The 13,232-nt window shown below is 43.6% G+C and overlaps 1 protein-coding gene across 2 annotated transcripts; it reads right to left on the bottom strand.

The window, feature by feature from the left end:
- Window positions 1–833: 833 nt before the first annotated feature.
- nradd (neurotrophin receptor associated death domain) lies at window positions 834–11,339 on the bottom strand. Of its 2 annotated transcripts, XR_005070911.1 has the most exons (7): window positions 10,871–11,339; window positions 5,636–5,768; window positions 5,107–5,460; window positions 3,178–3,373; window positions 2,906–3,048; window positions 1,679–2,677; window positions 834–1,635 (listed from the first exon to the last, which is right to left on the bottom strand). XR_005070911.1 is itself a non-coding variant. In XM_037076002.1 (6 exons), the coding sequence occupies exons 1-6, from the start codon at window positions 10,907–10,909 to the stop codon at window positions 2,364–2,366; spliced, it is 1,179 nt and encodes a 392-aa protein (XP_036931897.1). In that variant the 5' UTR covers window positions 10,910–11,339; the 3' UTR covers window positions 834–2,363. The 2 variants fall into 2 exon arrangements, 1 of the variants encoding a protein (XP_036931897.1); XM_037076002.1 differs by having other exon boundaries at window positions 834–2,677.
- Between the last annotated feature and the right edge of the window lie 1,893 nt (window positions 11,340–13,232).

Below are 13,232 nucleotides of genomic sequence, written 5' to 3'. Positions count from 1 at the left end.
ACTATTCATTCCATTTAGCTAATATAGCTAGCTAGCTGTGCACTGCTTTTTACACCAATCATTACTTTCAACAATTTATCTAATAATATGTGTTACTTTACCATCCATTGGTTTACAACTAACTATTCAAACTCTTTTTTTTAATTATTATTATTACTTATTTTACCATTAATCCTTTCTTTTCAAAGTAATATATTTTACAATTAGCCATTAGTCATTAGCATTACTTTTACTTATCACATTTAGCCATTAATTTGATCTAGATCACAGTCCATTAGGGTAAGCTAAGTATTGGCTAATATAGCTAACTGGCTAGGCTAATTTTGCTAACTTATTTCACCATTCTTCCTGTATGTTTAGTTAACTCTCTGAGGTAACTATTTCATCATATTTACTTGTTTATTTAGCCATTAGCATTACTTTTAGATAACACCTTATTACATCAGTTGAAACTAACTTCAGCTGTTACTTTAAAGGCAACAATTAACTTTACCATTAGCTGTTTAACCATTACTTTTAGCTACCTCACCATTAGCTATCATCAAATAGCTATTATGGTTAACCTAGCTGTCCATTTAAATCCTTTAGCTATCACTTTAAAATGTCTCAACTCATTAGTTCCAATCAACTTTTTAGCCACTTGGTGTTATATATTAAATTCTGTTGTGTATACATATATTGATTGATCGACTTCTTGAATGTTAAGGACCAAGAAACCTCTGTACCTGGGCTGTCAGCTTTAAAATAGTGATCTAAAGTATAAAGATAAGAAAGATGACATACTTACGAAGCAGATTTAGAGTCCGTCTGTTACAATGAAAGAGTACTCACTTATCAAAGTTATTTATTAAATGAATAAAACTCTTACAAAAACACATTAAGGCATACCATTTGGAAATATATACACAAAGCCACACATGGCTGGCATTAAAAAAAATATCAAACCATCGCAGGCCATCACACACAGTACTCGTCACCAGCACACCGCAGATGCCCATGGTTCTCATAGATTTTATTTAGGTATAGACTTGGAACGGGTGATGAAATAAATACAAGGCAAGATGGCAAAGTGGACACGGGTGTTGATGGTAAAAGTGTCTGTGGATATTTTTTTCTTTCTGCATCTAATATGAGAAATCGAGATGACATAAATGGAGCTGTGTTTCTTCATACTTCACAGATCATCAATGATCTCGCTTCAAGCCATGATCTCCTTAAAAACAAAGTGATATTCAAGGTATTTACAATCTTAGATGATTATTAGGAAGAGCTAAGAAAAGGTGTTTTTATATTTCACAGAATGCTTTATTTTTGTGTCTTCTGATAGGATATGAAACATCACTGGTGCATAATATATCCTCAGTGTGCATAAATACCAAGGCTACATAGTGACTGCAGCAGAAAGAGAAGATGAGGGAGAAAAAAAAACAGACAGAACAAGACAACTGATTTTAAAAACAATCCAGTGAGCAGATCCCATCTACACATTAGACTGAGTGTTCCTAGAAAGAAAATAGCAAGCAAGCATCATTGGCAAGCTTTCGGTTTCTGATCATTTGGCTATGAAAATTATTGGATGGAGTTTTTCTTTTTCTTTTTCAGAGAAAAGTCGCTTCATGTTGGAAAGCAGTGTCGCTGGAGGAAACTGCCTCCTTTTGGCAAAAATCAACTGCCATACCAAAGTGGTTGCTGAAGCTGCGAATCATAAAACAAGGCTAGCCAGGCTGCAAACTTGATGATCTCAGGCGTCCATATTTGTTTACAATAGTACGTGGAAGGCCGACGCTTTATAGCGGGGGCAGGGGATAAATCTGATTACTGTCCAAATAACTTGTAAACAGTGGTTTCAGGATAATCACACTTGTGCAACACGTGTAAACACATGATTCTGTTTCCTGCCACTAATCAAATACTCACCCCGGCCAGGATTCGTGTGCATGTAAACAACATTGTAAAAATGTACCTATTGGTATGTGGAAGTCATTTTAGGTTTAATCCAATCTGACCAGGTTTATGCAGTGTCCACTGAGCAAAGCACTGACTCTTTGCCCGAACTGAAAAGCGCTCCCTCAGAAGTGGAGTTGAGAGGTTGTGACATACTGCACGGTGAGTCGTCGCGTCGCAGTAACAGACACATCGCAGGAGATTCTTTTATGCAGCTCGATCCATGTAAAATCAAATGGTGACATAAAAATCTTATGTGAATAATTTGTTCTCTTAGTAAAAACTGAAGTCAAACAGAACCATCAGTGGCAGCCTCCAACAGTGACAGAGGTGTTGGTGTCAGAGTGCCTCCCTTGTCATTCAAATCAAGAGTTCTTCGCTTGAGTCTTTTAGTGTCACGTGCGTGTTTTCAGGGGCTGTCAGACCACAGAGACACCCTGCGCGGGGCAGTTCAGAGCTGTCACCACGTCGGGCCTCTCGATGCGAGCCAGCGCAGAACACAGCAGTCCCAGTGTGGAGCCTTCTTTCTGGGCCCAGTTAGAGAGGAGCGTGTGAGCGGGGGCCTCTCCACGCCCAAACAGGTCCAGCTGTTCGGGCTCGTAGCCCAGCGCTGCGCCCAGCTGCCTCCACCCCCGGCCCCCTCCTTCTTGCAGGAGGCGCTCCACCTCTTCCTGTCTGTGGGGGGGCAGGTTGATGTACAGGCGGTTGTCCTGCCTGCTGTCCCTCTTGGTACCTTACAAGAGACACGGACAAAATTAGCTCACCGTTTGGCTGTTTCTACAGAAAAAATAAACACTGGATATTTTCAGTAAAAACAGTAAAAGAGCAATATGTGAAGACACTAAGAAAGTACCGACAGAATGTGAAGAATTAACAGTTTTGACGTCTCTGCGCTTGTATCGTGATGAAGACATATCTTCAAGCTGCTGAACTACTTTCATTTAGTCACAAAGAGTCACACCTTTGCTGGGCTGATTGTCCTGAAGGCTGTGAGAGTCCAGAAAAACGCCGCTGTCGCTTTGGAGCTTTTCTCCCTCTGGAGATGTTCCCAGCTCGGCCGCACGGGCCTTCGACAGAGCCCGCTTCTGTTTACATGATCTCCAGCTGAGCAGAGCAGAGGAAAACAGTGTCAGTTAAGCTGCCCACGCTGAGCTATTTTTCATCCCGGGGCAAATGTTATAATCATTATTACATCCATTTAAGGACTCGGACGCATCCCTAGCGAAAACTCACCACTTGTAAGCCACGTAAAGAAGCAGACCAAGCACCACAGCAGCCAGAACTGATACGTAGGCCAGAATATTGTTGTTGCCACCCTGGTCCTGTGGGGTAAACTTTGTTCCAGGGGGAGGACTGGACTCGTCTGCTTTGGTCACCTCCTCAACAGGTCCATCCACAGGAGGACGAGATAAAATGTGCAGCTTCTTATCTATTGACAACAAGACAGGGAGAGACATGTCAGGGGCAGCGTCGATGCATTTGCACATACGTACATCAGAAAACACATTTGGGCTGCATAAATTAAGGCCAGAAATCATTCCGCAGAAGCCTGCACGCCTGATGTAATGATACCCTCAGTCATGCAGCTCCCCCCTGGGGTTTGAAAACCTCTCATTGCCCCCGTTTCCAGCCATGTTCTCCCTCCTGTGGTCTGCCTATTTTAGGATCAAACACTATAAGGTACTACGCTGACCTCCCCGGGGTCAGCGGGTCATGACACATGGAACCAGAGTGTGTACAGATGACCTTACTCCTGGAGAGCGAATGGAGTCATTTGGGAGCAAGCAGACTAGTTGTCAGGGTCGTCAACCTCTCCTGGCCTTTAAGGTTCTTGTGGGCAGTTAACCCGAAGACCTGTCAAACTTACACCAAATTGGATTACAGCACTTCAGTGGGCTCTTTTTTCACTACTCATGTTTCCCAGCTCACCGAGTGCTACAGAGTGTTCGGATGAGGTGTGGATGCAGGTGCTGACCACATGTCGCTGAAGTCTCAAGGACCCACCCACTGCCTGACCTCCCGCCTTAAGCTCGTTCTTTCATCTTTTACTATTGCTGCCTCTCCCTGCGTTAGGTTTTTAATATAAAAAGGCTGGCACTGGGGCCGAGGGATATGGTAGAATGGAAAACAACTCGTATTACACTTATTTTGACAGACGCTGTGATTTAATTTACAATTCAATTTTCTTTTTCACTGAAGAAACTACAAAAAAAATCATGATGATGTGACATTTGTTGGAGTCTGAACCAAACAAAGGTCTTTTCTTACATCCAGAGAATGAGATTTGAGGGTCAGGGCATTTCTGCAGCACGACAGTACATCACTGTAAAGCTGTTTTACCACCCACTTAACCTGTATGAAATCTGCAGCTTCTACAATCTGGGTGGGCAGTAGTTTTTAGCGCTAGTGCACGAGTGAGTATCTGCTGCAGCAGGTTAATGTTCATCATTTATACTTGTTTTGAGTTATTTTTTAACAATAGGACAAATTCAGATTATCGCCAGACTTGTCCTTCAGAGGTGTAATGGGCTGCAGCTACTAGCTGCCGCTGGCTAGATAGCTCAGTTAGCCATGCAGCTTGTGGCCCTGTGGGCTGCCACAGTCCGCCCAGACTGAGGGTTGGGCGCACCAGGGAGTGTTGGCAGCGGAACCGGGCTCAACAGCCTCACAGCGAACACAGCTGGATCGAGAGCAAACACTGCAGCACGTGTGGGGCTGTCTGGTGAGTTTTATTTTGAGTGTGTTTTAAAATGAGTTAACGCGGCGGTTCAGATGGTCTTCGTTCAATTAAAGAGAGAAACTTGAATTCAGGGTGAGGGTGGAGCGTTGTTTTTTCCACTTAATAAGGAAAATAGGTATAAGAATATGTCCTGTCGCAACATTTTGACGTCTCATTTTATTTATGAGACTGAAAAAGCTTTGAGAGCTTGTGAAGCAAAGCAAACTTGGCCTCACCTCTTCAGGTACAAAGTAGCATTATGAGACGGTACAGACCAGGTCTAACTATATCTGCAAGACAATATGACCAAGATAACACTGTTTCATCAAATTCTGTTGGTCATTTTTTTGGGAATGTTTTAAACAAATTCTGGCCATAACATACACATTACACCTTTAAAAGTCCAATGTGTTTTCTCAGGCTGACTCTTCCTTACTACTCACCCATGCACAGTGTGTCAGAGTTGGGCAGGCAGGGTCGGATCTCCACCTCGCCGTCGGAGCACTGGGTGCAGCTCTGGCAGGGCTTGGTGCTCCTCAGCTCCTCAGAAAAGGTCCCCGGGCCACACCTCTGGCACAGCGTGTCCCCCTGTAGGCCACACTCGCGTACAGCGCCCTCGCCGCGATTACATTTGGAGCAGGGCGCGCACAGGCCGTGGATGCTAAAAAAGAAGTAGCCACTGTCGCATTCACACTGTGTGTCCTGGGTGGCAGAGCAAGGGCTCACCATAGGGACACTGTACGGGCACTTGCCACAGGGGAGACAGGCACTGAGGTCTTCAGATGAGGAAAACTTTCCTGGAGAATCAAAATCAGTGTTAGTCTGGAGTTTCTCTCACAAATATCAGTGGCAAAGATGAGACACAGTCACATTTTAAATCTTTCAGCCTCTTCCGCAGATGACAGGGTTAATGATAAGGCAGGTAGGACACATTCTACTTCAGTGGAGTAACACTAGATTATAATTACTTACCCTGTGGGCATGGTGTGCACTTGGTATCCTCTTTCCCACACTCTACCTCCACTCCAAAGCCCGCGGGACACAGACTGCAACACTGCCCCGACTCAGTGAACTGGCCGCTGGCACAGGCATCTCCAAGGGTGACCTACAGTAAACAGATGACACAGAAGAAAAAGATTACCAAACAAAAACTTTCCACGAAGGACATTTCAAATCAACCGTCGGGAAAAACGAAAGACGAGGTTTCTCTTTGTCCAAACGGCTCTCTGCATTACACCACATGTGGGAAGATAATCACACACATCCCACCCCTGTGTGATTAAAGAAGCGGGGAGCTGGCTGAACTGAAAATGGCCCTTTTATCTTTTCGATCTGCCTCGGTTTTCGCCCTTAAAGTGCTCCGAGTCCTTATCTGCAAGTGGGTAATGGAGGGCCCAGCTTGAGTTATGACATGAGGGATAGATCGGACATTCCTGACGGCTTGTGCAGCGGGGTTTGGTGCCTGACAGGAGGGGCTGGCTTTAATCATATGGCTTTAGACCGGTAGAAAGAATAAGACACAAAGGGGTGAAGGAAAAACACTCAGAAAAGTAGGAAGGAAGAGGTAAAACGAGCTTCCGCGCTCCCACTCTTTCCCGAAACGAGCACGAAAACGACAGTGTGTGTCAATGCACGCGGATACAGCGCGTGTGTGTGTGTGTGTTTCTCGACATCAGAAAAAAAAGCGGGGGAGGTATATAAAGGAGACAGTTCCAGCCCCGGGCAAGGGTGTCAGTTGACCAAGGCTAACCCAGCATGCGAGTGTCTGTTTGGGTGAGAGGGGGGCCTTTGAAGTCGCCGTGCCCCGCAGGTGTGTCTGTGAAGGTCAGTACTTCAACTGACTCCCCTTCTCTGGGCTCTGAACGACGGCATCTTAAACATGCGCACATTTAATGGTGATTGGCCTCCTCCGCCTGAGGGCTGACAAGACTAAACAGATGTCTAACAACTAACCTCCTGCAAAGGGGAAAAGTAACAGCTAAACAACCCACTGATGTCTCTCTTTGTCTCTGAAGTCTGCCAAGAAACACGGGCGACGTGTGTGAACCTGTGGAGCCTGCGCCGAAAAGCTCGCTGCAAACACACGCACACACCCACACACACGCGCACACACACACACACACACACACACACACACAGACTAATCCGTGCCCCCAGTCGCAAAACACTGAAATGTTCCATGCTGATATGACGGGAGGAACAGCTTTGAATCGGGGCTCGCCTCGTTCCAAAAACAACAGCCAGTTTAACTGCGGCGCTCACAGAGGAGCCCGATGATATCTGAGCACAGGCCGCAGAGCCCAGATCAGAGGTATTAGGGTATCGGGGGGTGGTAGGATCCAGCAGGCAGGAACCAGTAGGATGTTTGGAGTTGGCAGACTGTGACCAAGCCTGGACTGTTATAGCTAATAGCACAAAGGCTTCCTGGTAACACTCCGGGCCGGCCCTCCATGTGACAGATGGAGCTCCTCTGCTAACCTCTCAACTTTGATAAATATCTGGTGACAGTGCTTTCTTTCTTCTCTTTTTTCTTGCTTTCTTCTGTTTTTTTTGTTGTTTTTTTTGACCTCCAGCTTTGATCTCTGTCATTTTACAGTGTGAGCCTGGGCTGTAAGTCTGCCTGCAGGGCCGACTCGGCTCAGAGAGGGAAGTGCCAAAAGGCTTGGCACTTCACTCACTAGAGCCCAGTGTACAATAAAATATTTAGCCCATGCCCACTGGAGACGAGAGGGAACAGTGAGCTACTCAGTAGAGGAATGAGTAAATCATTATCTTCTGTATATACAGCATGAAATAGGACTATATATGGATACCACCTTATTGGTTTATTGGTATAAGAAAAGGATACAATTCATATTTATGACACTTAATGCTGTCATTAATGAGTTCATGTTTACACTCTGTGATTTCAAATTAAACTCAGAGAAAATGAGCAGGGTTGGGAGGGTTACTTTTCATTACCACATAAATCGACTTACTTTACCATTAAAAGATTTTTTTTAGGGCTGCAAGTAATGATCATTTTAACATTTTATCTATCAATCGTTTTGTCTACAATTTCCCAGAGCCCAAAGTGACGTCTTCAAATTGCTTCTTTTGTCCGACTGACTGTCCAAAACCCAACGGCTCTTCATTTACTTTACAAAGAACTGAGGCAAATCCTGGCATTTAAGCAGCTGGAACCCCAAGAAGTTAAAGGACACTGGACTTGACACTGAGCAAAACTGTGGCGATTCATTTTCTTTCCATTAAATAACTGAATAATAAACTAATATCAAAAGGCGCACTAGTTAGCTCTTGGGGTGAGATTTGACTCTGAAGAGAAAGATGAGGATTTTTTTCCCGCCTGAATAAACTAAATAAACTCTCTTTGTATTCATGACTGAATAAACTGAATAAACAAACTGACCTTAAAGGACAACACAGTTTCATACTGTTTCACTTTGTTTATATGTGGCGGACCCTGCCGCCTTTCTAGCTTTAAACAGTGTTCTGGGGACCATATTTTCCACTGAGAACAGCTTGTTTATTCAGTTATGGAAAAAAATAAGATTTCTGACTTTGTATTATTACCTCATTAATGTTGTAAATATTAAAATCAGAGTTTGAATTTCTTCTCCAAAACTACACAGCGCCCCTTTCAATCTATTCTACATAACTGTCAGCTACGATCGATCATTAAACCTTTACCGTCTTTTCCTGTATTTCTTGATGTTCCTACAACATTAAGTCACTTTCAATGACAAATTTGTCGTGCATGCACCAGAGACCGTTCACTCTCTTATCTGTTGCCTCAGGACAGAAAAGTCTGGTGGGACAAGGAGGGGCTGCAGTTTGCTTTTTTCTATTTAGGTAAGAAGCTGCAATCTGAAGGGATTCCCCAGTGAGAACAGACGGACCACCGAGGAGAAGCGCTTTCAATGGGGCTCTCAACTCCACGGCTGCCGGAGTCACTCAGTCAACGCGGATCACACACACACACACACACACACACACACTCATTCATTTCAGCCATGAAACATTTTCTGTGCCCCTTTGAAGTGAGAGCACTTTTGAAGCTCGTAGGCTGGAGTTTCCACAGTTAATCTAATCTGCGTGAAAATAAACACACAAAAGGATGCTCCCTCGCTCTCTCCCCGCGAAGACAATGACCCATGAGCCTTCACAGTCCGGCTGTGACAGCAACAGACACCAGCCTTTCAGCAGAGACAGCCCCAGCTGAGGGGAAAGTTGCTGTTGAGCTGCACATCCCATCTCCACTGATTACTGTCATCAGTACACAGGGAGCATCAGGGACAAATTAAAGGACGTGGGTTTCTCTTTTTTTCCGGTGTCAAACTCGCCCGAAAACTATGACCCTAAATCAAACGAGACAGCTCACGCTGATCCGTCAACTATTAATCTACAGATCCTCAACTCTCACCAAAGCGTTGAGAAGCGGTTCGAGTTTCTAAATGATCCTGAGGTCTGCCCTCTAACAAAATCTGCTTAACTACACCATGGAAATTCAGATGACTGTGGTAACAAACTGAACCATCCCCCCAATCCCCACTCACCTCACTCACGCACACACATGCACACACACACGCACACACACACACACACACACACACACACACACACACACACACACACACACACACACACCACAAACTGGGAGAAAATGATGATAATTGCTTTGCTCCGGATATCCAGACTCAGCAACACGGAAAGCTAGGCCACATTTTCAACCAGTGACTGCAACAAATACGGCAGAGCACAGTCAACTACGGGCAACGTGAGTTCAAGAAAATCATTAGGAGTGAGCTCACATACTGGGAAGCAGCTCTAAATCTTCCAGAGAGTAATCGGAGAACCACCGGAGAGCAAAAATGATAACTCTTGCAGTGGGCTACGAAAAATGAAAGGGGCGGATATTTATTCACTTAACAAACTAAATAAGTAAACTGACCTTAAAGGACAACACAGTTTCATACTGATTTACTGTGTTGTGGCGGACCCTGCCAGCTTTCTAAGTTCAAACAATGTTCTGGGGACCTTATCATTCATGTTTATTCAGTTATGGAAACAATAAACATGTCTGAGATTGTATTATTACCTCTTTAATATTTAAAATATTACAATGCTGAGTCCTGCGATAGACTGGCGACCTGTCCAGGGTGTCCCCTGCCTTCGCCCTAAGTCAGCTGGGATAGGCTCCAGCCCCCCCGCGACCCTGCAAAGGATTAAGCGGCGTACATATAATGTACAGATAATGGATGGATGGATGGATGGATGGACAATGCTGAGTTTGACTTTCTCTCCCAAAGACGCTCAGTGCCCCTTAACAGCAGGAGCTGAGGAGAAAACAGTAATTTAGATCCCAAAAGGGAGATCTTGCACCCTTCATAATAGGGAAGAGATACTCATCTTTTTTAAGAGCTAACGCTTTATCTGAACGCTTTGATCTAACAAAAGTTCTTTTGACTCAAAGGAGCGTGTCCAAACAGGACTACAAGCCCCAAGGGCTTCTCCGGGGAGATGAGTTGTCAAATTATTGTCTGCGACCGTGGAGGCTTTCCCCTTCTTTCCACGCTGATCCTGGTTTAATAATATGCTATCAAACCCCACTGAAATGATCATTTGTTCATATGAGACAATCATTTATCACCCGTGAGGTGGGATAATCTTGGTAAAGCTGTGTGCACCCCTGATGTTTCTCCACATATATCCAGGATGTTCTGTAACCATGAGTGTGAGTGCATATGTGTGTGTGTGTGTGTGTGTGTGTGTGTGTGTGTGTGTGTGTGTGTACAGTAAGTCAGGCTTGATAGAGAGAGAGAAAAAAACCACTGTTTTATGATAAGTAACTAGTTGGACTCCACTTCTATCATGAGATACTGTAAAGGAAGATTTAATCAGAGGTCCCCCTCCCTACTCACACTTATTCTATTGTTATTCACCAGCTACAGCATGACAGCCATATTCACCAACAGGGGCCATGTGACACAGCCTTAAAGAAATATGACTCGGTGGTGATCAGATCCCCTCTGGGAACAATGGTAGTGTAAAAACCCAACTCGGCGACCGGAGTTTAAAATGGCCCCTATTGTGATGTTCTGGTGATAAGAAGTGTGGAACAGATGCAGCAGGCACAGCGTGGAGGCGTCTGAGGGGTGGAAACATGGTGCCTCAGTGTGCGTAAAGCAGTAATTAAGTGTTGCTTACTTTGAGCAGCAGAAGCGCGCAGATGACAAACAGTCTCATGTCTCCGGTGTCCGACAATCCAACGAGCGGACGGATTGGTGCGTCTCGAAATCAGAGTCGGAACTTTTTGTTTTGTTTTGTTCTGCAATCTGCATGAAAATGTATCCTTCGGTTCTCTAAATCTACACGAGCTTGCTTACAAAGGGAAAGTTTTTCCAAAAGAAAAAACAAAAAAACAAAAAACGAGCTTTGCTGGCAGAAAAACTTCGGCGCAGTCCTGGTAATCAGATGTTGCCTTTTTTACGCACGAGAAAGCGACTTTAAAAAGCAGCCGGTGTAATCCATAGATCGTCCCAGGAACGGCTCGGTAGACGCATTTCTCTCCCTACACGCGTTCCCCTGCGTCTGTCTTGACTTCGCACAAAGTTTCTTCTGTTTGGGCTGGCAGGATGCGTCGACTGGGCCACCTCTCTCCAGCGGCTTTGCTGCAGATGAGGCAGGAAGAAAAAAAAAAAAAAAAGAAAAGAAAAAAAGCTCTCCTGGGCTTTTTCTCCTCCCATCTCCTCAGCTTTCAGCGCCGCCTCCTGATTGGCTGCATCCCTGCGACGCGCTGCTGGAGCTGGAAGTGTAATGGAAGGCTGTTTGCGTGTGATAATGATTGATTTACCTCCTCAGACCTGCAGAAATCATCGCATGTGCGTTCACAAAACACAGACTGCAGTTTAATGCATGGAAATATGACTAGGCACTGATGTACGGAGGCCCAGAGTGTCCAATACCGAATAAACAGAACAACATGACATTAAAAGTAGCATACATGAGTGACCACAGACAGAATAACAGTGGTGTGATATAAATTAGTGCTGAATTGAGTAACTTTACAGACATTGGTTTGTCGTCAGTCACTAATGACAAGTACTGCTACATTTTAGTTGCACCAGTGCACCTCACTTTTCATCCAGATGCACCCAATAAAACATTTTAATCTCATTTCTCAACAAATTCTGTAAATGACTGTGAACTGGAATACATTTGTTCAAACGTCAAACTGTCCACACACCATTTTGTTTTAAATCTGATCTGCTGGACATCAGGTGCACCAGTGAAACAGGCTTTTGGAGCACGTGCCACCAAAATAGTTGCAACCTGGGGCCCTGCCATTAATACATCAGTGATAATAATTCAGTTATATAACATATGACACTCATACTGGGCCTTTTACTGAATTACTGCTTTGCATTTTGCTCATGATACTTTACGTACCTTCACTTAAACAAACTTTTTAATGTGAGAGGATTTTTGGGCTATTTTTACTCGAGGACTTTTACTCCAGCACAGCAAAAATACATAAAAGAACCATAAATTAGTGATGTAACCCCATTGTTTTTAATTATAAAATGCTCTATTTTAAACCTCTTAATTTCACATTAATATTTTTTGTTTTTGTATATTCATGGGATTAGTTGTCTTAATTATCTGTCTATTTAATACTGAACACATTGGGTCAATATGACGAATGACAGTAGCATTCAAGGGTTCGAAGTAACTAGTTACATGTGCCTGTAATTTTACTTTCACCATGAAATCTACTTAGTTATCTTTAAAGTTATACTGTAGCACTGAGTAAACATCAAGAGTTAAAAGGAAATTTATACACTGAGTATGTTTCAGAGGAATACTTTTACTTAGGTATTATTTCAGTACCAGTTTGGATCAGATCTATCTGTACTTGTACTTGAGTACAGCCACAGTGCTCCTTCCCCCACTGGTAAGATGTAAGTTAGTTTACTCGAGTACTGTGTTTAAGTACTTAAACTTTATTTCAGTTATTCTGTTTTATACAACTTTATACTTTCACTCCACTTCATTTTAGAGGCAATTATTGTTGTTTTGTTTTGTTTTGCTCTGCAATACAGATTATTAAAACAAAATATAATCAACAAATAAATTGCGATGTATTAATACAGATTTATACTGCCCAGGATGAATAGAGTGATTATGATTGATGTTGATGAATGTCATGGTGAATGTAGGCGCTGTATCGAATTAGAACTGACAAAGCCTCTTGGATGAGAGGTGAAACGTCTTGTTGTGCACTGAGTCCATTTGCCTCCAATACAGCACCCACATTTTGATTGATTAGCTGCACCTTTCCCACTGCTTTAATGTATCAGTAATTATGATACAATAATGTAGAATATACACTTCTGCTCATTCTTTACTTGTCTACTTGTCTTCCTGCAGGGGCAAGACTCTTTATATGTGGGCTGAGTTCCTCTGCGGTCATACATGGGCGGGAACGATAAGGGAGCTATAAAAATTTTTTAAAAATGTAAAAAGTACTTTTACCTCTGGTATATGTCCACAACATCTGTTACAGTTA

This window comes from Acanthopagrus latus, chromosome 17 (assembly GCF_904848185.1).
Source record: "Acanthopagrus latus isolate v.2019 chromosome 17, fAcaLat1.1, whole genome shotgun sequence".
Lineage (NCBI taxonomy): Eukaryota > Metazoa > Chordata > Actinopteri > Spariformes > Sparidae > Acanthopagrus > Acanthopagrus latus.
This window is presented reverse-complemented; position numbering and strand designations above follow the sequence as displayed.

Coding starts and splice junctions, on each gene's coding strand:
- nradd (XM_037076002.1), bottom strand. CDS start 10,909: ATGAGACTGTTTGTCATCTGCGCGCTTCTGCTGCTCAAA. Junction 5,769..10,870: donor GCGCGCTTCTGCTGCTCAAA/GTAAGCAACACT, acceptor TGTTTACTGTAG/GTCACCCTTGGAGATGCCTG. Junction 5,461..5,635: donor GTGCACACCATGCCCACAGG/GTAAGTAATTAT, acceptor TTGATTCTCCAG/GAAAGTTTTCCTCATCTGAA.